The following is a 21,177-nucleotide window of genomic DNA, read 5'->3' as shown; positions in this document are numbered from 1 at the left end:
CGATACATAATATTAGAACTCCTATCGCCTCCTTTGTCGATTGAAAGTTGACACACGCCTTTGAGAACATTATGGAGAACTCTCAGGCATGCAGGTTTCCTCACGATGTTTTCCTTCACCGTTAAAGCAAGTGATATCAAATATCTTAAAAGGCACATTAACACCGAAAAATGGTAGGTGCGTGCCCGGGATAGAATCCTAGATCCTTCGAATAGGAAGCCAATGTCTGCCACTAGGCTATCGCCGCTTCCTAGCCTATACATGTCAATAAAATGTCTTGGACAAGGACATTATTATATACCTAAAAACCTAGTAAATCGTACCTAGTAAATCGTACCTAGTAAATCGTACCTAGTAAATCGTACCTAGTAAATCGTACCTAGTAAATCGTACCTAGTAAATCGTACCTAGTAAATCGTACCTAGTAAATCGTACCTAGTAAATCGTACCTAGTAAATCGTACCTAGTAAATCGTACCTAGTAAATCGTACCTAGTAAATCGTACCTAGTAAATCGTACCTAGTAAATCGTACCTAGTAAATCGTACCTAGTAAATCGTACCTAGTAAATCGTACCTAGTAAATCGTACCTAGTAAATCGTACCTAGTAAATCGTACCTAGTAAATCGTACCTACCTAGTAAATCGGACCTAGTAAATCGTACCTAGTAAATCGTACCTAGTAAATCGTACCTAGTAAATCGTACCTAGTAAATCGTACCTAGTAAATCGTACCTAGTAAATCGTACCTAGTAAATCGTACCTAGTAAATCGTACCTAGTAAATCGTACCTAGTAAATCGTACCTAGTAAATCGTACCTAGTAAATCGTACCTAGTAAATCGTACCTAGTAAATCGTACCTAGTAAATCGTACCTAGTAAATCGTACCTAGTAAATCGTACCTAGTAAATCGTACCTAGTAAATCGTACCTAGTAAATCGTACCTAGTAAATCGTACCTAGTAAATCGTACCTAGTAAATCGTACCTAGCAAATCGTACCTAGTAAATCGTACCTAGTAAATCGTACCTAGTAAATCAGCCACCTAATATAAACCTTGGTTCTAATTTCTACGTAAAATCGATAATTGCAAACACGGGGAAATCGATACCGATTCGCACAAAGATAATAAATGGGTCGGTGTGGTGTTCCGTGTTATCATCAAACTTTACGGGAACTAATCGCTTACGTCAGCACCAGCTATAATGGTGCCAGCCCGTGTCTATACTTCAGGGTACTCGAGTACAGAAGTGGATATCATGATCATCATCAACCGATAGACGTCCACTGCTGGACATAGGTCTCTTGTAGGGACTTCCACACGACTCAGTCTTGCGCCGCCGACATCCAGCGGCTCCCTGCGACTTGTCTGGTGTCATGCGTCCACCTAGTGGTGGGGTCATCCAACAACTGCGTCTTCCGGTGCGAGGTCGCCATTCCAGCACGTTTGTTGTCCTTCAATCACGTCGCAACGGAGCAACGGATCAATGTGATTTTTTGCTTGGGTATAGTTTAAGACCTGGAGAGGGACATAGGCTACTTTTTACTGCTTACTAAATTAGAGTCCCCCATTTTTCAAACCCCCAATCAATGATATTAGAACTTTCTTCTAATATCATTGCCCCCAATCCTGAAACACGTATTTCTTCATTTGTGATCGAAAACCCAAATAACATTTTTCGTGCAAATAACTTGAAAAATGACGGACTTTCATACAAATTTCCATCCCCCATTTAACCCACTTAGGGGTGGAATTTAGAAAAATCCTTTCTTAGTGGGTATACCTACTCTTTACAAAGAACACACCCTCCAAATTTCATGTCTCTAAGACCAGCGGTTTAGGCTGTGCGTTGATATATAAGTCAGTCAGTCAGGACTTTGAATTTTATATATTATAATATATAATATAGATTGTATAAAACGGGTACATACCACGATTAATTAGGTGATATTTTGCACAATGTTCTCAAAGGCGGGTGCAGTCTGCCAATCCGCACTTGGCCAATGTGGTTGATCATGACCAAACCTTTTTCTTTCTGAGAGGAGACGCGTAGCAGTGGGTCGGCGATGATGATGATGAACAATAAAAATCTATTCACTATTTTCCATGCGAGTATACATCTTATAGATCAACCTTAACTCCTTCGGCGTAAATAATTTCAGAATCACGCCAGTAGGCCAGCTTGACAGCTTTGCAATGCGCTATTTTTAATGCTTAGGGCACAATCAAGATTTAATTATGTACCTACTTATTTAGGGCCTGTATACAAGATGTACCACAAAGTGTACGTAGGAAAATCAGAGCAACCGATATAGCTCAACGGGTTGCGAAGCTAAAGTGGCAATAGGCAGGGCACATAGTTTGAAAACCCGATAGATGTTGGTCTCCCAAGGGGTTAGAATGGCAATCTCGCATCGAAAAGCGCAGCGTTGGAAGACGGTGGACGGTATTAGGTGGACGGACGACATCAGGCGAGTCGCAGGGAGCCGCTGGATTCAGGTGGCGCAAGATCGTGGCGTGTGGAAATCCCTACAAGAGACCTACGTCTAGCAGTGAACGTCTATCGGTTGATGATGATGATGATATGGCATAAGTTAGAAGCCACTCAAAACTACTTTTAACCGAAATAACAGTCAAAACTAATTTTGACCAACCGGGATGCAAGCTATCGCTGTATCAAATTTCGTCAAAATCAGTTAGACGGATGAGCTGTGAATGGCTTGCAAACAGACAGACAGACAGACAGACACACTTTGACATTTATAATATTAGTAATACTACGACACAGCCTTTTTTACAATGTAAACTAACCCTAGCCTTATAATTATCGCTTCTCTTTATAGACAAACCCGAGTAGCATGCGAGTAACCGAATAACACAATTCGTGCGTTACTATGGCAACCGAATAACAATTTAGAGGTATTCCATTTTTGAAACATCCCAGTACCCTTCGATAAAAGAAGGAATCCGCACGCATCCAAATAAAAATAAATTAAAAAAAAAAAACAAAAATAATATTATACTCGCAACAATTTTAATAAAAGTGCTTTGTTTAGTTTGCTAAGTTTTTTATATTAAGTTTATTCGATATTTTTGTTAGAAGTGAAAATTAATATCGTATTGCTGTGCAAAAAAATCGCAGAGTTTTGCTGAGTTTTTCAAAACAAAGTAAGTAGGTAATTTTTATATTATTATAGTTTATTCCGACGCTATTTCTACTTGAGGCATGTTGGCTTTTAGCTCAAGTGGAGGAAGCGCCGGGATAACCAACTCTTATTATAAGATAAAAATATTGTATGTAACCAGTATTGCACGCCACAAAGTTTAGAACTTTATAACAAGTATAACACCTAATGTACCTACACAGTTAATGCAATAAAAATTTATTCTATTCTATTCTATTCTATTCTATAACTAGCTTATCCGCGTGGACTACACCAAACCCCTGTGAAAATACCGCGTCCGCCTCATCCGCAGTGCACTCTGCTAGTCAGAGAGACATGCGGAGAAACCTTCCCCCTGCCAGGTCATTAGCCATGGCTAACAATATCCCCGAAGAGAGATTGTTAGCCATGTTACCGGGGTGCACCTGCACGGGCCCGAATACTACTCTTCCCCTCGGATGCCCGATGCATCCAAAAGGGACCTGCAGCACCCTGGCACACTGGGAGGTAACCTGGCTGGCACCCCTTGCCTAGAAGATGTCTATTCACTTTTGACCTGAAGGAACCCATATTAAAATTAGAGGGGAAAACTGATGCTGAGTGGGCCTACGGCATCAATTACTAATTAATTAATTAATTATTTCGATACCTACAGTTTATACAAATTATTAATTTTTCAATCGCCAATAAAACTTTTACACTCTGGCAGATTTCCAATACAATATGATATTAATTTATATTAATTATGTTGGCCAGATCTCGTTTTTTATTACTTTTCCCTGAATTTTCTCTCCCCCAGTCGAGTTTTTTTTTGTTATTCTTATGTTTATTCTATCTGTGAAAACTTGTCATTAGCTTTAATCTTCTTTTGTTTTTACCTATTCATTTTTTCATATTAGCTGTAAGTTTTCCTGTTAAATAAAATAATAATATGATATTAACATTTTTTGCATACGTTTAGGTACGATATGAAAACTGTCAAAACGTCAAATCGTTGCTCAGTTGAACATTATATTCGGGATACAAAATTGGGCGGTTATAATATTGTTAGCTGTTATCGTTGTATGATAGTTGCACTTTTATTAAAATACTAGATGATGCCCGCGACTTCGTCCGCGTGGATATAGGTTTTTAAAAATCCCGTGGGAACTGAATGATTTTCCGGGATGCAAGCTATCACTGTACCAAATTTCGTCAAAATCGGTTGAACGGATGGGCCCTCAAAGGCTAGCAGACAGACAGACACACTTTCGCATTTATAATATTTGTATGGATAAGTGTTCTACACATGATTGTTTGAATTAAAAAAAAACGGCAAAGTGTGAGTCAGACTCGCGTACCGAGGGTTCCATACTACAATCGTATTGTATCAAAATTTTGCACGATAAATCAAAACTATTATGCCTAAAAATAAATAAAAATCTGCCCCCCAATTGTGTAAGAATAACCATTTCATGGCTATCGCAATCGTCAAGAAATTCTGCCCTTTGATTGGTTGATTCGCTGTTTACATTTTTTCACAGCCAATCAAAGGGCAGAATTCTTGACGATTGCGATAGCCATGAAATGGTTATTCTTACACAATTGGGGGGCTGTTTTAGAATGTACAGGTAAAGTCCTTTCATATGATACCTCACTTGATATTATAGTTATCTTACGTTGAAAGTTGAAAATACTAATTATTTTTCATGAACATGTTTTAATTTTTTTTGACGATGTAACCACAAATTCACGGTTTTCAGATTTTCCCCTTATGTGTGCTGTAAGACCTACCTACCTACCAAATTTCATGATTCTAGGTCAACGGGAAGTACCCTGTAGGTTTCTTGACAGACCGAGAGACAGACAACAAAGTGATCCTTATAGGATCACTTTGTTCTCTGTCTCTGTCGGTTTCGTTTTTCCTTTGAGGTACGAAACCCTTAAAAAACAATTAAGTAAGTTATTTCGGTAGTCTGCGATATCTCTTTACAGATCTGCTATACCTACCTACTTCATTATAGATCTATTGTTTTAGATATTATTAGCTGCTCCGGCGAACTTCATACCGCCTAACAGTCGATTATTTTTCAGGCAATTTTTAAAATTTTTTTCTCCGTAAGAACAGTCCTCGTGCTTCAAGGAATAGTATAAAAAAAGAATTAGCGAAATCGGTTCAGCTTTCTTGTTCTTGAGACTTGCGATCAGCAACACATTCAGCGATTCATTTTTAGGGTTCCGTAGCCGAATGGTAAAAAACGAACCCTTATAGATTCGTCATGTCTGTCTGTCCGTCCGTATGTCACAGCCACTTTTTTCCGAAACTATAAGAGCTATACCTACTTTTGAAACTTGGTAAGTAGATGTATTATGTAAACCGCATTAAGATTTTTACACAAAAATAGAAAAAAAAAACAATAAATTTTGGGGTTCCCCATACTTAGAACTGAAACTCAAATTTTTTTTTCATCAAACCCACACGTGTGGGGGATGTCTATGGATAGGTCTTCAAAAATGATATTGAGGTTTCTAATATCATTTTTTTCTCAACTGAATAGTTTGCGCGAGATACACTTCCAAAGTGGTAAAATGTGTGTTCCCCCTGCAACTTCTAAAATAAGAGAATGATAAAACTAAAAAAATATATATGATGTCCATTACCATGCAAACTTCCACCGAAAATTGGTTTGAACGAGATCTAGTAAGTAGTTATAGGATCACTTTGTTGTCTGTAGTGTCTGTCAAGAAACCTATAGGGTACTTTCCGTTGACCTAGAATCATGAAACTTGGCAGGTTAGGTCTTATAGCAGACATGAGGATAAAAATCTGAAAACTTGTGAATTTGTGGTTACATCACAAGAAAAAAATTTAAATGTGTTCATTAATAGATTACTATACCAAGACGTGGGGTATCATATGAAAGGGCTTTACTTGTACATTCTAAAACAGATTTTTATTTATTTTTAGGCATAATAGTTTTTGATTTATCGTGCAAAATGTCGATAATAAAATACTATTGTACTACGGAACCCTCAGTGCGCGAGTCTGATTCGCACTTGGCCGGTTTTTATTATATATAGAGATATTAGAAAGTTTTAGAAACAGTTTGTTTAAACTTTAATGTAATCGATATTTTAGTTGAATAGTGGCAAATCGATGTTGACCTTAACATCGAATGCTGCATTGTATTGATTAAGACACGAAGTAGGGCAGGTGAGGCGTCTTTAGTTTGTTATGGATTCAAACTTGTAGTCCGTCTCTGTCGCACGCAGTAGCTTTTGGTAGTGCTGTCGCGTGTAGCAATCAAAGTTTTATAAGATTGTTACCTTTGTATCGAAGCAATTTTCGTTGACGTGGCGTTATTTTTCTATTCTTGGCTGTTGGCTGCGACTTCATAGTTCTTACACGTGGTAGGTATGTCATATGCTAGTTGACGTGCCCCGGTTTCGCATGGAAGATGAAGGTAGAAAACTTTTTTATTTGATCACTAGGTATATTACATTTTTTTTTTTTAATACTACAATGAATACTATAATCAATCTACATAATTATACTTATAAGTAAAAACCAGCCAAGCCGAGTCAGACTCGCGCAACGAGAGTACCGACATTTTGCACGATAAATCAAAAATTAGTTTTTTTTTTTGTTTTTTTTTTTAAAGAATATTAGCCATGTTAAATGACTAATATTCCCATTTTCTCTCCAACTAAGCGTCAAGCTTGTGCTAGGAGTAGGTACGACAATAGTGCAACGGGCGGGGTTTGAACCGTCAACCTTTCGGTTTTCAGTCCACTCGTTTACCGGTTGAGCTATTGAGGCTCTGTTGCATACAAATAAATAAATATCTTATTTAGAATGTACAGGTAAAGCCCTTTCATATGATACCCCACTTAGTATAGTAATCTTTCTTTGAAAGTTGAAAATCCAACTTCATTATTTGTTCATGAACACATTTAATTGTTTTTTGTGATGTAACAACAAATTCACAGTTTTCGGATTTATTCCCTTACTTGTTCTATAAGACCTACCTACCTACCAAATTTCATGATTCTAGGTCAACGGGAAGTACCCTATAGGTTTTCTTGACAGACAGACAGACAGACAACGAAGTGATCCTATAATGGTTCCGTTTTTCCTTTCGAGGTAACTACGGGACCCTAAAAAGGTGTTAAAGTTATTATACTTAAGTAAGTACCTATACTTATATGGTTTTCCGTTCGGCGAAAAATCCATTTGCATATTTTTACGGCTTTACAGGAAAACCCCTTTTTATGACATAGAGTAAAACTGCCTTTTAACGATGGTGTTAGATTAAGTAGGTATAAACATTGTTATTTTTATTCTATGACTCTCTGGTGGGAGGCTTCGGTCGTGGCTAGTTACCATCTTATCGAAGCGATGCGTTTCGGTACGATTCGCGTACAAATCAATAAGGGGTAAAGGTAAATAGAACTGTCATCTATTAGAATTCCCCACGAGTCACACTGTTACTAGTTGCAACCTTTTTATCTATTAGAATTCCCCACGAGTCACACTTACTAGTTGCAACTTTTTTATCTATTAGAATTCCCCACGAGTCACACTGTTACTAGTGTACAGTGTGACCTAAGTAATATCTATATAATAGCCCATAAGTACACATACATATTGTATCTGAATGCATTCAGATACAATATGTATGTGTACTTATGGGCTATTATATAGATATTACTTAGGTCACACTGTTCACTAGTTGCAACCTTTTTATCTATTAGAATTCCCATCGAATCACACTGCTACTAATCGCAACCATTTTATCTATATTAAAATTCCCATTAAGTCACACTGTTACTAGTTGCAATCAGTACCTATATTATAAATGCGAAAGTGTGTTTGTTTGTTGGATTGTCCTTCAATCACGTCGCAACTGAGCAACCGATTGAGTAGGTATAGTTAAAGACCTGGAGAGTGACATAGGCTTCTTTTTATCTTGGAAAAGAGTTCCCACAGGATTTTTAAAAACCTAAATAAACGCGACGGAAGAAGTTGCGGGTATCAGCTAGTCTTTTTATATGTCAGAATTCCCAACGAGTCACACAAATTTACTGTGAATGTGACTTGATGGGAACTGATTATTACACGATCGGGTGTGACTTGGACACCCACTCTTCATAGCGGTCATATCCGTGGTCAATTCAGATTACATTCCTCTAGAAGGACTAGGTATAAATTTTGATACGAAATAGGTATTTGCTTTTAGTTTAATTGTCTAGCGTGATTAATAGCAGCTTATGTTGATAGCGATCCTAATTAAACGGTGTAGATAATATATCTATCTTTTGTCTATTGTTATAGGGATTATCTTGATCAGTAAATAGCTTAAGTGATTATTTACTTTAGAATTGAATAGGCATCTTCTAAGGAAGCGCACTCCATCTTAGGCTGCATCATCACTTGCCACCAGGGTGATTCGCTAACTCAGTTTCTAACGCTGAATGATAGCCACAGAGCTCACTTTTTGATCTGTTGAAGGTTTTCTACGAAGAAACATTTTAATCAAAATCACCCAGTGAAGCAGCAATGTAGAACGTTGCCAACCTCGGTGGCTATATTTTGTTAGACACTGAGTTAGCGCGAATCATCTAGCAGGTCTCATTAACTCATTATTTTAAAAGAATATTAGCCATGTTAAATGACTAATATTCCCTTTACATCTCCAACTAAGCGTCAGGCTTGTGCTAGGAGTAGGTACGACAATAGTGCAACGGGCGGGGTTTGAACCGTCGACCTTTCGGTTTTCAGTCCACTCCTTTACCGGTTGAGCTATTGACGCTTTGATTGCAGCTAAGCGCTAGTCTATAAATTAAAAAAAATTGAGAAAATACATGGGGGTGGTTTGCAGGGGTGAATTTAAGAGGGGTTGAATATATAAATAAGGTAGGTAAATATTTATTTTAAAATTTAGTTCCTTTAATAAAAATTGAATAATTAATATCCTATTGAGAGGAGTTTATTCGTGATGCGCTCTAACGCGACAGGTTGAGATGGCAATCGGGAGGCTAAATGTGACGATACGGTTAATAAATAAATAAATAAAAATATTTTTTATTCAAGTAAACTTTTACAAGTATTTTTCAATCGTTTAGCTAGTAGAAACCGTGGTAGAAACATAATTCGTTTCCTTCGATTGAATTTGAATTTCGAATGAGGCAGTAGGTACAGCACCCCTTTCAGTAGGTAGTTACTTATTCAAGTTCGTCGCTGGTTACCTGTCTCTTACAGCCGTACTCAGAGTCGCTTAATCGTTACTTAAGTTTAGTTAAAACGAGACAGAGCTATATCTCTCACATAAATCTGTCTCGTTTTAACTCAATCTTAAAATGATTTGCGACTCTGAGTGCGGCTGTTAGACTTGATTGCCTGGAAGAGATTGTTACCTAGCGATAAGAAAGCTGAATACGTACGTCGTTATAATTTTATTTGTTCTTATGATTTTTCGATAACCAAATAAAGTTTATTAGACGAATTTTGATATTTCCAACAGGATGACTATCAAAATTTCACTCGCATACACACACATAAACACGTATAAACATAATATACACACACATACAGACTATTGTTACTACAACTCTTTTTATTTCTACAACCTTAATTTTTTTTTTATGTTACTACTACTCTTTTTATTTCTACAACCTTATTTTTTTTTTATGTAAACTACTACTCTTTTTATTTCTACAACCTTATTTTTTTTTATGTTACTACTACTCTTTTTATTTCTACAACTATTGCCTTTAATATTAGTGCTATGAAGTCACGAATCACGATCTAATACCTAAGTCCTAACCTAAAGTGCTAATACCTAGTGACAAAATCACTTAAGTGCACAGATAATCTGTAACAAATTTATTACATCATGCAAACACCCCATTATCAGCAAAAGTTCTGATAAGGTTTGCATGAAATTGCATTAATCGATGTCACGGTGCTAATTCGGCTGTCATAGCCTAGTGGTTAGGACGTTCGCTTCCTAATCGGAGATTTCGGTTCGATCCCGGGCACCCAACTCTGACGTTTCGGAGTTATGTGCGTTTTAAGTAAGTAATTAAATATCAGAATGCTTTAACGGTGAAGGAAAACATTGTGAGGAAACCTGCATGCCAGAGAGTTCTCCATGATGTCCTTTAAGGTGTGGGAAATCTGCTAATCCGCACTTGACCAGCGTGGTAGACTATGGACAAAAGCGTTCGCACTCTGAGACCCAGTTAGTCAGCTAGCGATGGGTTGCTCCCCACTAGGTGGACGGACGACATTAGACGAGTCGCAGGGAGCCGCTGGATTCAGGCGGTGGCGCAAGACTGTGGCGTGTGGAAGTCCCTACAAGAGACCTATGACCAGCAGTGGACGTCTATTGCTTGATGATGATGATGATGACTCGAGGTTCCCGTCCACTCCCGGATGTTGCGTGATATTAATTTAAGTATTTTTTTTTAGAGAATAAAATAAACAATGGATGACCGCACAGTGGACCTCATCTTCACGGGCTCCTTAAAGCTGCTTCCACCTGTCAGCTCCAAGATCGTGAGGATATTCACCAGTTCCACATTCACAGGTAAAGTACAATAACAACTGTTTTCTATCCCACAACTGGCCGTGTGCCCATAACAGAACATACACGAAATGGACCTGGATTCATTGTGCGGAGTTTTAGTGTACTTTTAGAAATAGAAGAGCTTGGGCATAGTCTACCACGCTGGCCAAGTGCGAGTTGGTAGACTTCACACACCTTTGAGAACATTTTGGAGAATTCTCGGGCATGCAGGTTTCCTCACGATATGTTGGTTCGTTCAGCGTTAAAGCAAGTGATATTTAATTCCTTTAAACGTATAACTTCGAAAAGTTAGAGGTGCGTGCCTGGGATCGAACCCCCCGACCTCCGGAGTAGGAGGCGGACGTCTTACCACTAGGCTACCGCAGCTTACGTTCTCGTGCTGTGAGCTTACGATCAATTTCTGATCACACCGAGAAACTCCAAGAAAGCTCTCTCCATCGCTCGCTGAGTGACTCGTAATCCATACTTACTAATATTATAAATGCGAAAGTGTGTCTGTCTGTCTATCTGTCTGTCTGTCTGTCTGTCTGCTAGCTTTTCACGGCTCAACCGTTCAACCGATTTGGATGAAATTTAGTACAGAGTTAGCTTATATCCCGGGGAAGGACATAGGCTACTTTTTATCCCGGAAAAAAAAGAGTTCCCACGGGATTTTAAAAACCTAAATCCACGCAGACGAAGTCGCGGGCATCATCTAGTATTGTAATACCAAGAAATTTAGCTTTTAACTGTAACCATATTACTTGCAAGCTAAAATTTGATGAAGCATATTTTACATACAATTATTGTACCTGAAGCAAGATGGCGGCCAGCCAAATTCATTAAATATGGCGACTTTTGCCAAGAAACTTCACATTATTTACCGGCAAACAAAGATTTATTATTGCAATTTGTGTAATTATATTCCGGTTCTGTAAAGTGGGAAAAACATTTTCTTAAAACTCAAATCGACTTTGTAATAATAGGTACAGTACGTGGCAGAAAGTAATGTACATTGGCCTTTAGAATGACATTTCGGCTTTGCAGAGCGTTGTCTCTGTCACTCATACCTATTTATGATGATTTGTCGGTCTCAACCACAGAGACAATGCTCTACAAATCTGCTATCTCCTTCTAAAGGTCGATATAAGTAGATTAATTTCTGCGCGTACTGTACTTAATATTAATTGTGTGGATATAAATAATAACTAGGTAAAGGAATCAGAGTTGTTGCGGATGTCAATATTTTGACATCCGTGGATGCGGGTGCGGATTATTAGAAGTTCACATCCGCATTTGCGAATGCGGATGCGAATATCCGTGACACCCTTGTTGGGTACTATAGCACACTTTTTGATTAGTCAATTAGCGAACGAAGATATCGACTAGCAAACACAAAAGCTCCGCATTGATGGATGCGAATGCGGATGTCTGAATTAAAGCGAATGCTCCGCATTTGCGGATGCGGATGCGGATATACGTAACACCCCTGATAGGGATATTTTACAGTTGAAAAACTAAAAGAAAAACTTGTTAACAGTAATTTTCCCCATTTTTCACCGTGTAACACAGGAGTTGAAAAGCATATTTGAAATCGCGTGACAGACCTCAGTAAATTATGACGAAGCCACCTCTTTCCTACTAATATATTAGTAGCTTTACTTGTAAACGTGGTTTGGTTATTTTCTAAGTACTTATTTATTTAGAACTTCCGTGAAACGTAAGTAGGGAAGTAGGTAAGTAATAGATACAGAGTGTAATTCTAAAAGGTCAAAGTAATAAGTATAATACACCCATATATATAGTAGAGCCTCAATAGCTCAACCGGTATAGGAGTGGACTGTAAACCGAAAGGTCGACGGTTCAAACCCCGCCCGTTGCACTATTGTCGTACCTACTCCTAGCACAAGCCTGACGCTTAATTGGAGAGGAAAGGGGAATATTAGTCATTTAATATGGCTAATATTCTTTATAAAAAAAATAAAAAAAATATATACATATATATATATATATATATTTTATGGGTGTATATATATAATACACTCATGCTTTAAATCCTCTATAAAAGATTCTGAAACAGTTAGCTTATTGCCAACATTAAAACACCCAATATCTTAATAACCATTAAAGCATCTAAACGAGTGTTATAATGTTGTACCTACTGAATTTCATTATAACACTCTGCTACTGCTGGCATAACGAGACAGATTTATGCCAGCAGTATAGCGCTGTCTCTTTTTACAGGAGTGTTATAATGAAATTCAGTAGGTACAGCATTATAACACTCGTTTGGATGCTTTAATGGTTATTAAGATATTGGGTGTTTTAATGTTGGCAATAAGCTAACTGTATCAGAATCTTTTATAGAGGATTCATAATATTATGGGTGTAGATAAAGTCTTGTATGCAACTGTTGATTATTAGGTATTAAAACACTCAAGTCATACTATTATCAGATAAACCGACTTTCGTGTTTTAATGCCCCTCTTTATACAACAGTTGCATAAATAACTATTATCATGTCTCTTCCCGTTCAGGATACCAGCTGAAAATCAGCGCTGTATGTTCTTGTGCAGCAAGGCATACAGCGTAATGCTGAGCTGGGACCCTTATTCGTGTTGTGCTACACATGACAGTTTGTTCCGGCGCTTCTTTTGCTTGAAGAATAGAATAGAATAGAATGTTTTTTTTTTATTCATGTAAACTTTTTAAAAGTGCTTATGAATAGTCAGGTAGTTTTAATTTACCACTGGTTCGGAATGCCGTTCCTACCGAGAAGAACCAGCAAGAAACTCGGCGATTGCTCTTTTTAATTTTTCAATTTACAATGTTATTATACCGTACTATACAAGCCATTGCAGCCCCGTGCATTGCTGGAGCGAGTCAAATCCAAGCTTTTTTATCGTTTACATAGAAGCGCGTTGGGCTTATGCTCAGGTGGAAGAAGCGCCGGAATAACCAGCTCTTAGTTCTAAGATGTGATGTGTGGCACAGTTTTGTAAATTAACGTCTTTTCTTTCTTTCTTATTCGGGGATTCGTGGTTCGATCCTGGGAGCACACCTTAGATAACATCTTGAGGAAACCTGCATACCTGAGAATTCTCCATAATAATATTGTTCTCAAAGGAATGTGAAGTCTGCCAATCCGCACTTGGCCAGCGTGGTAGACTATAACCCAACCCTATTTATTCTGAGAGGAGACCCATGTTCAGATTGGTCACATACGCCTTTTTTATTTCTTTATTCATTTTGAAGTTAGCCCTTGACTGTAATCTCACGTGGTGGTAATTGATGATGCAATCTAAGAGAGAACATTATATGCCTTTGAGAGGATTATGGAGAACTCTCTGGCATGCAGGTTTCCTACACCAGTAAAGCAAGTGATACTAAATTGCTTAAAACCCACATAGCTCTGAAAAGTTAGATGTGCGGGGATAGAACCCCCTACCTCCCGAATAGAAGGCCTACGACTTTACCACTAGGCTATCAACGTATTACCTTCATTGTATAAAACAATTAATTTTGTACCCACCGACCGTCCAGCACAGCTGTAGGCCAACCGCAAAACGATGTCGGTTATTGCGGTTAGCTCTATGCTGGCTTTAGATAAATGTGCCTATCTAGATAGATAGATGCCTTTGGATCACGGACTAGAGGAGTAACCCATAGGGCGTTGACACATCACCACGGCGCGGCGCCGCCACCGTGAAACGACACGACGCGGTCGTGCCGCGGCACAGTGCCGAGTACGGATTCACCCAATATTTTCTTTGGTTCTGTTTTTTCTTCATACGTCGTCTTAGCAATAACAGGAGAAGAATACGTCTTTCGCGGTCCATATTATCTAGACAAAAACTGCGAGTTTGAGTACACGTTTGGACTGATTGTTGCTGCAGTGAGCCGGCGCCGCGCCGTGGTGATGTGTCCACGCCCTTATCTGTGCTTTGGATAGTAATAAATAGATAAATTTAAAATTAGAAGTTAGAAATAAATAAATAAATAAATGAACAATCTTTTATTTGGGACAATAGCGCACAATGTACAGTTATACACAACACAACAACACCAAACAATAGTACGGAAAAACAAGTGCGAGTCAGGCTCGCGCAACGAGGGTTCCGTATTACAGTCGTATTTTTTCGACATTTTGCACGATAATTCAAAAACTATGGTGCATAAAAATAAATAAAAATCCGTTTTAGAATGAAGAGGAGAAGCCCTTTCATATGATACCCCACTTGATATAGTTATCTTACTTCGAAAATGGAAAATACTAATTATTAGTTTATGACCACAATTTAATTTTTTTTTGTGTGATGTAACCACAAATTCACGGTTTTCAGATTTTTCCCCTAATGCCAGCTATAAGACCCACCTACATGCCAAGTTTCATGATTCTAGGTCAACGGGAAGTATCCTGTAGGTTTCTTGACAGACAGACAGACAGACAACAAAGTGATCCTATAAGGGTTCCGTTTTTCCTTTTGAGTTACGGAACCCTAAAAAGGAAACATGAAGACAAAAGATCACAAATACTAACTGATACGTACGGCTTTCCACGCATTTCAACTGAGAAAACCACCCCCATTACGTAGCTCTGATAGATGGTGTACGACTGTACGTGTATAGACTATAGAGGCGGCAATCTTCCCAGCTGAATCGCATGGAAATTTGGCAGAAAGGTAGGTCTTACAGCAGACATGAGGGGAAAAATCTAAAAACCGTGAATTTTTGGTGACATTACAAGAAAAAAATTAAAATGTGTTCATGGACAAATATTGCTATTTTCCACGTTCAAAGTAAGATTAATATATCAAGTGGGGTATCATATGAAAGGGCTTTACCTGGACATTCTAAAATCTAAATATATAAAAGGAAAAGGTGACTGACTGACTGACTGACTGACTGACTGACTGACTGACTGATCTATCAACGCACAGCTCCAACTACTGGACGGATCGGGCTGAAATTTGGCATGCAGATAGCTATTATGACGTAGGCATCCGCTAAGAAAGGATTTTTGAAAATTCAACCCCTAAGGGGGTAAAATGGGGGTTCGAAATTTATGTAGTCCACGCGGACGAAGTCGCGAGCATAAGCTAGTGTATTTATATTTATGCTAAATAGTTTTTGATTTATCGTACAAAATGCCGAAAATTACGACGATTAGTACGGAACACTCGGTGCGCGAGTCTGATTCGCACTTGGCCGGGCTTTTTCTAAGTGACGCTTATAATAATAACTAAAATATTTTTCATTTCAGACACAACAATGGAGAGAAACACTCTCATGGCCAAATGTTATCCCCGAATCAAAGATTATTGTCGCGAGAAACACGGATTGGAGTTTCAGGCAAGTTTTCAAAGTTTTCCTTTTCTTATCTTATCTTCTAAGTTGAATAGTTTATGTTTATCAAAGAAATACCTTTCCAAAAGTTTTTGCTCTTATCTGTTTATTTCTTTTTCGTTTTTACGTTCTATTTATTGAATACTAGAATGATGTCCGCGAATTTATCCGAGTGGGTTTAGGTTTTGGTTGGTTTAGGTTTAGGTGGGAAACTCTTTGATTTTCCGGTATAACAAGTAGCCTATGTCACTCTCCAGGTCTTCGACTTTATCCATGTAAAAAAAACAGGCCAATCTGCTGCTCTGTTGTGGCGTGATGGAAGGACAACCCAACAAACCAACTAACAAACACACTTTCGCATTTATAATATGGGTATTGTAGAGATAGACTACAACTTCTTAAATACTATATTGAATTAATCTCAAGTAACGTCGCGGGAAAAAGCTAGTATTGAATACTAAAAGTGTCAGTTTTCTGCGAAACAGTGATTATTTTGTCGAGTTACTATAAAAATTTATATCTTCCGCTTCTCAGTTTCTAAATCCTTCATTTGTGTTAAGGGGAATACGAATCCGAAAAAAATATTAGCAGGTGTTAGCTTATTGAAGTTAGTTTAATGAATTAGACAATATTTGACTCATCCGATGTCCCGCGATCTGTCACGGGGTAGCCATCTTGAATCGATTTGTATTAATACGTGTGTTCGAAGGTTTTTAGGCCAGTCTTGTTCCGACTCGAGACTCAACGACTATTAAGTTTTTGTGTTTAGGTCGCCATTTTGATAGAGTGGTTGCAATAGCAATTGCATCCTAGTCAAATAAATACTGCAGTCAGGTTATTTAAAAGATTAAAACTCTTGATAAGCCTCTACGCGTTGTGATTTATACTACCGCGCAAGCTATATATGAGACCATATTTTAATAACTTATCCAAAAATTAGTTAAATTATACCTGCTTATCTGACTTTTGCTTTTACAAGAAACATTTCGACAAAATACTTTAAAAAAATAGAGAATTTATCATCTCAACTATTCTCAAAATTGCCAGATACCTACTGATAAAGTATATCGCTTTCTTTTCATAGTCCATCATGCTGACTAAATGCGGATTGGCAACTTCATATCCTACTTTTGAGAACATTATGGAGAAGTCTCAAGCATGAAGATTTTGTCACGATGTTTTTCTTCACCGATGAAGCAAATAATACTTAATCTATAAATATGTAAAAGGAAAAGGTGACTGACTGACTGATCTATCAATGCACAGCTCAAACTACTGGACGTATTAGGCTGAAATTTGGCATGCAGATAGCTATTATGACGTAGACATTCAATAAGAAAGGATTTTTGAAAGTTCAAATCGTAAGCAGATAAAATAGGGGTTTGAAATTTGTGTAATACATGCGGGCAAAGTCGCGGGGATAAGCTAGTCACACTAATATTATGAAAGCTCTCGTCGTGTTCATCTCTTTTACCCTGCTCTTTTATAATTTGTATATTACTAGCTTATGCTCGCGACTTCGTCCGCGTGGACTTCACAAATTTGAAACCCCTATTTCACCCCCTCAGGGGTTGAATTTTCAAAAATCCTTTCTAAGTCAGTCAATCAGTCACCTTTTCCTTTTTAACCGACCGAAAAAAGGAGGAGGTTCTCAATTCGTCGGAATCTTTTTTTTTATTTTTTATATAAGTACTAGCTTATGCTCGCGACTTCGTCCGCGTGGACTACACAAATTTCAAACCGCTATTTCACCCCCTTAGGGGTTGAATTTTCAAAAATCCTTTCTTAGCGGATGCCTTCGTCACAATAGCTACCTGCATGCCAAATTTCAGCCCGATCCGTCCAGTAGTTTGAGCTGTACGTTGATAGATCAGTCAGTCAGTCAGTCAGTCAGTCAGTCAGTCAGTCACCTTTTCATTTTATATATTTAGATTAGAAGATTAAAAACCGAAAGGCAGGCTTCTCCTTAACTCCCTTTGATTTGTCTCTCATAATAATCCCTCAATAAACCCGAGTTTTTCCTTGGAATTGTAAAAAAGGAGCTTTGCCCATCAATCGAACAGAAAAAGGTTTTCCAGAAGCGACATCTGAACAGTTATTAATCTCAAAAGCCGTTTCTGATAACTTTTTCTCGAAATTTAAGAATCAACACTGGTTTTTAGATAATTTTGGATCATCAAAAAATAAGTTACTGTTTTACGCAACTACGGCAAACCCAAAAGGAAGAGTTATGACTATTGAGCACAAGTTCTCTCTTAAAATGAGAAGGTTTAGGCCACAGTCCGGCACGCTGGCCTAGTTTTTTTTATTTTTTTTATTCAGATACAATAAGTTAGCTCCTGACTGCAATCTCACCTGGTGGTAAGTGATAATGCAATCTAAGATGGATGCGGACTAACCTGGAAGGGGTATGGCAGTTTTTTGGTTTCTAAACGGCATCGTACCGAAACGCTAAATCTGCTCGTCTGATGTCGTCCGTCCACCTAGTGGGGGTCTTCTAACTTTGCGCTTTCCGGTGCGAGGTCGCCATTCCAGCACCTTTGGACCCCAATGTCTATCGGTTCACTACTTTCCTAGCCTAAATTATTGTCTACCGTCATCATTAAAAATGAGATGGACAAAATTTGCTTGAGGCTGAACAAATATAAAGGTATTATAATAAATTCAAATAAAATATACAATAAAATAAAAGGGAAAGGTGACTGACTGACTGACTGACTGACTGACTGACTGACTGACTGACTGACTGACTGACTGATCTATCAACGCACAGCTCAAACTACTGGACGGATCGGGCTGAAATTTGGCATGCAGATAGCTATATTATGACGTAGGCATCCGCTAAGAAAGGATTTTTGAAAATTCAACTCCTAAGGGGGTGAAATAGGGTTTTGAAATTTTGTAGTCCACGCGGACGAAGTCGCGAGCATAAGCTAGTATACAATAAATTTTGAATAACTATTTACCTTTAAAAGCAGTCGCTGAAAATAATTTAAGAAAGTTAGAATTTAAATCGATTTTGTGCAAGGTTTTCCCTTTTTGTAAGAAAAAGCCGTAAAGGAATTTACGGCCCTGGATGGAAGTCTTTTTATGCCTATCACAAACTTAATGCCACGACTGCAAAACAATATGCGATTTTTTTTCTTAAAATAGAAGATTTTTACTATTAAATGGCACATCATCTCTGTACATTCTGGGGCACTATTTGGCACATATATCATCTTTGTACATTCTGGGGCACGCGTACATACAGTTTTTGTTCATCTCCTTTAAAATCGAACCCCAGTCCATTGTGCTCATTGTTTAACTACCCGTTGCATGTTTTCTATTACAAGTATAATACTGAACTATTCTTGAGCCAGAGCAGGCCGCAGGTTTTGTAAACATTTAAATATGACTTTACACAACAAGCAGAGCTATAATATGGCTATAATATTAAGTAGTGTACACACGCATGGTTCTGCTGCACGATTGCGGTAGAATGACAGCTACAATGTCACGATCGCAATCACCTCTAATTGGTTGACGCTCGCTCACTATTGGCTACAAGGCATTGTTGCAACAAGAATCGCACAAATTCAGCCAATCACAACAATAGTAATTGATGCAGGTTTAACGAAATTTTTACTCTATAAATAAAAAATACATACAATTTGTGAATTTCACACCTTGGCTTATAATATAGAATTAGTACAATATCAGAATCATAGCCTCGTACAAGAAGCAGATTACTTTAATGGATAAAAAGTTTCATATTTTTTTAGCTAAACGCTTTCAGTAAAAGTGTCGCTTCGCTTCGTCCGTGTTGAACGTGCGTTACAAAAAAACAACAATTCACATTGCGGGTATATTTCTGTCGACGATAGCTTAGCCACGTGTTGTAGGAAACATAATATAGTACGCGACAGTTTGAAATGGCAATCGGGGAGGGAAGGCCCCGCACACCCGTACATCCCCCGCGTTAACCGCGAAGAGAGGCGGCAAATGAACTGTCGCATTGCTACTGCTGTCGCGTTGCTGTCGCTACCACATCGTTTTTAGTAATCACACCACCGGTGTGGGCATACCCCGATTGTTTTATAAATAAATAAATATTTATTTGCAAAATTGTGGGCATAACAAGTTAACAATAACACAACAGTCCCTTACACAATCGACTGTCTTTGACAGTGTGCAAATATTTAGGTTGAAATTAATATTAACATTTATAATCAAAATCGAAAACTTTACAAACAGTCAAACAGTACAATTTCAAATTACGCAGTCAAATTATACAATATTATAAATTATAGATAGATTATAGATACATTAAAATAGTTAGGTCAACTAGTTATTTTTAGTATGTCATTGTCATTAAGATATTCTTTTACACTATAATAATTTTTCCGATTGAGAATTTCAAAAATTTCTCGCTTGAATTTTAGTAATGGCATATTTTTTTTTACAATCAGGAAGTTTGTTAAACAAGGTAATAGCCATGCATGAAGAATTGTGTGAAAAGACAGTCAACCTTTGTGGTGGAGCCCAGAGTTTAAATTGCGGTTCTTTTAATGTGGGAAATGTGTGTTATCTCAACCTGTCGCCGACTAGACTATTGCCGCTAGAAGTAAAAGTATCGCTTAGCTGTCGCTTAGCTTCGTGCGTGTTGAACGTGCGTTACAAAAACCAACAATCCACATAGCGGTTATATTTCTGTCGACGGAAGCTTTGGCCACGTGTTGTACTGAACGTACTATTTAAAACTACCGAGCTATGAGCTATGGCCACTTGTTCACGAATTCCACTACTCATAGTGTAGTTACCATATTTATACATTACTAGCTTATGCGTGCGACTTCGTCCGTGTGCATTACACAAATTTCACACCCCTAATTTAGCCCCTTAAGGGTTGAATTTTCAAAAATCCTTTCTTAGCGGATGTCTACGTCATAATAGCTATCTGCATGCCAAAAAACCACGTCGATTCGTTGCTCTGTTGCGGTGTGATTGAAGGACAAACCAACAAACCGTCAACAAATTTCACTCTCACCACCTGGGTGCCTGATGCGCTTCGATCCCCCGTTGTGCCAGATCTGTTTTCCACGCACATGCAAACTGTGGAACCAACTCCATTATTAC

At 38.0% G+C, this 21,177-nt stretch overlaps 1 protein-coding gene across 2 annotated transcripts in view; it reads left to right on the top strand.

Moving 5' to 3' along the window:
* The first annotated feature begins 3,078 nt into the window (after window positions 1-3,078).
* The window catches only part of LOC117993199 (NACHT and WD repeat domain-containing protein 2), a 43,511-nt gene continuing 25,412 nt past the window's right edge, over window positions 3,079-21,177 (top strand). Inside the window, exons 1-3 of one of the 2 annotated variants that reach the window (XM_069506456.1) lie at window positions 3,079-3,167; window positions 10,617-10,734; window positions 15,977-16,065. In XM_069506456.1, the coding sequence (XP_069362557.1) occupies window positions 10,632-10,734; window positions 15,977-16,065 (192 nt within the window). In that variant the 5' untranslated portion in view covers window positions 3,079-3,167; window positions 10,617-10,631. Of the gene's footprint in view, window positions 3,168-8,941; window positions 9,060-10,616; window positions 10,735-15,976; window positions 16,066-21,177 lie in introns of those variants that run through there. The other variant, XM_034980951.2, reaches the window with a different exon arrangement.

This window comes from Maniola hyperantus, chromosome 23 (assembly GCF_902806685.2).
Source record: "Maniola hyperantus chromosome 23, iAphHyp1.2, whole genome shotgun sequence".
Classification (NCBI taxonomy): domain Eukaryota; kingdom Metazoa; phylum Arthropoda; class Insecta; order Lepidoptera; family Nymphalidae; genus Maniola; species Maniola hyperantus.
This window is presented reverse-complemented; position numbering and strand designations above follow the sequence as displayed.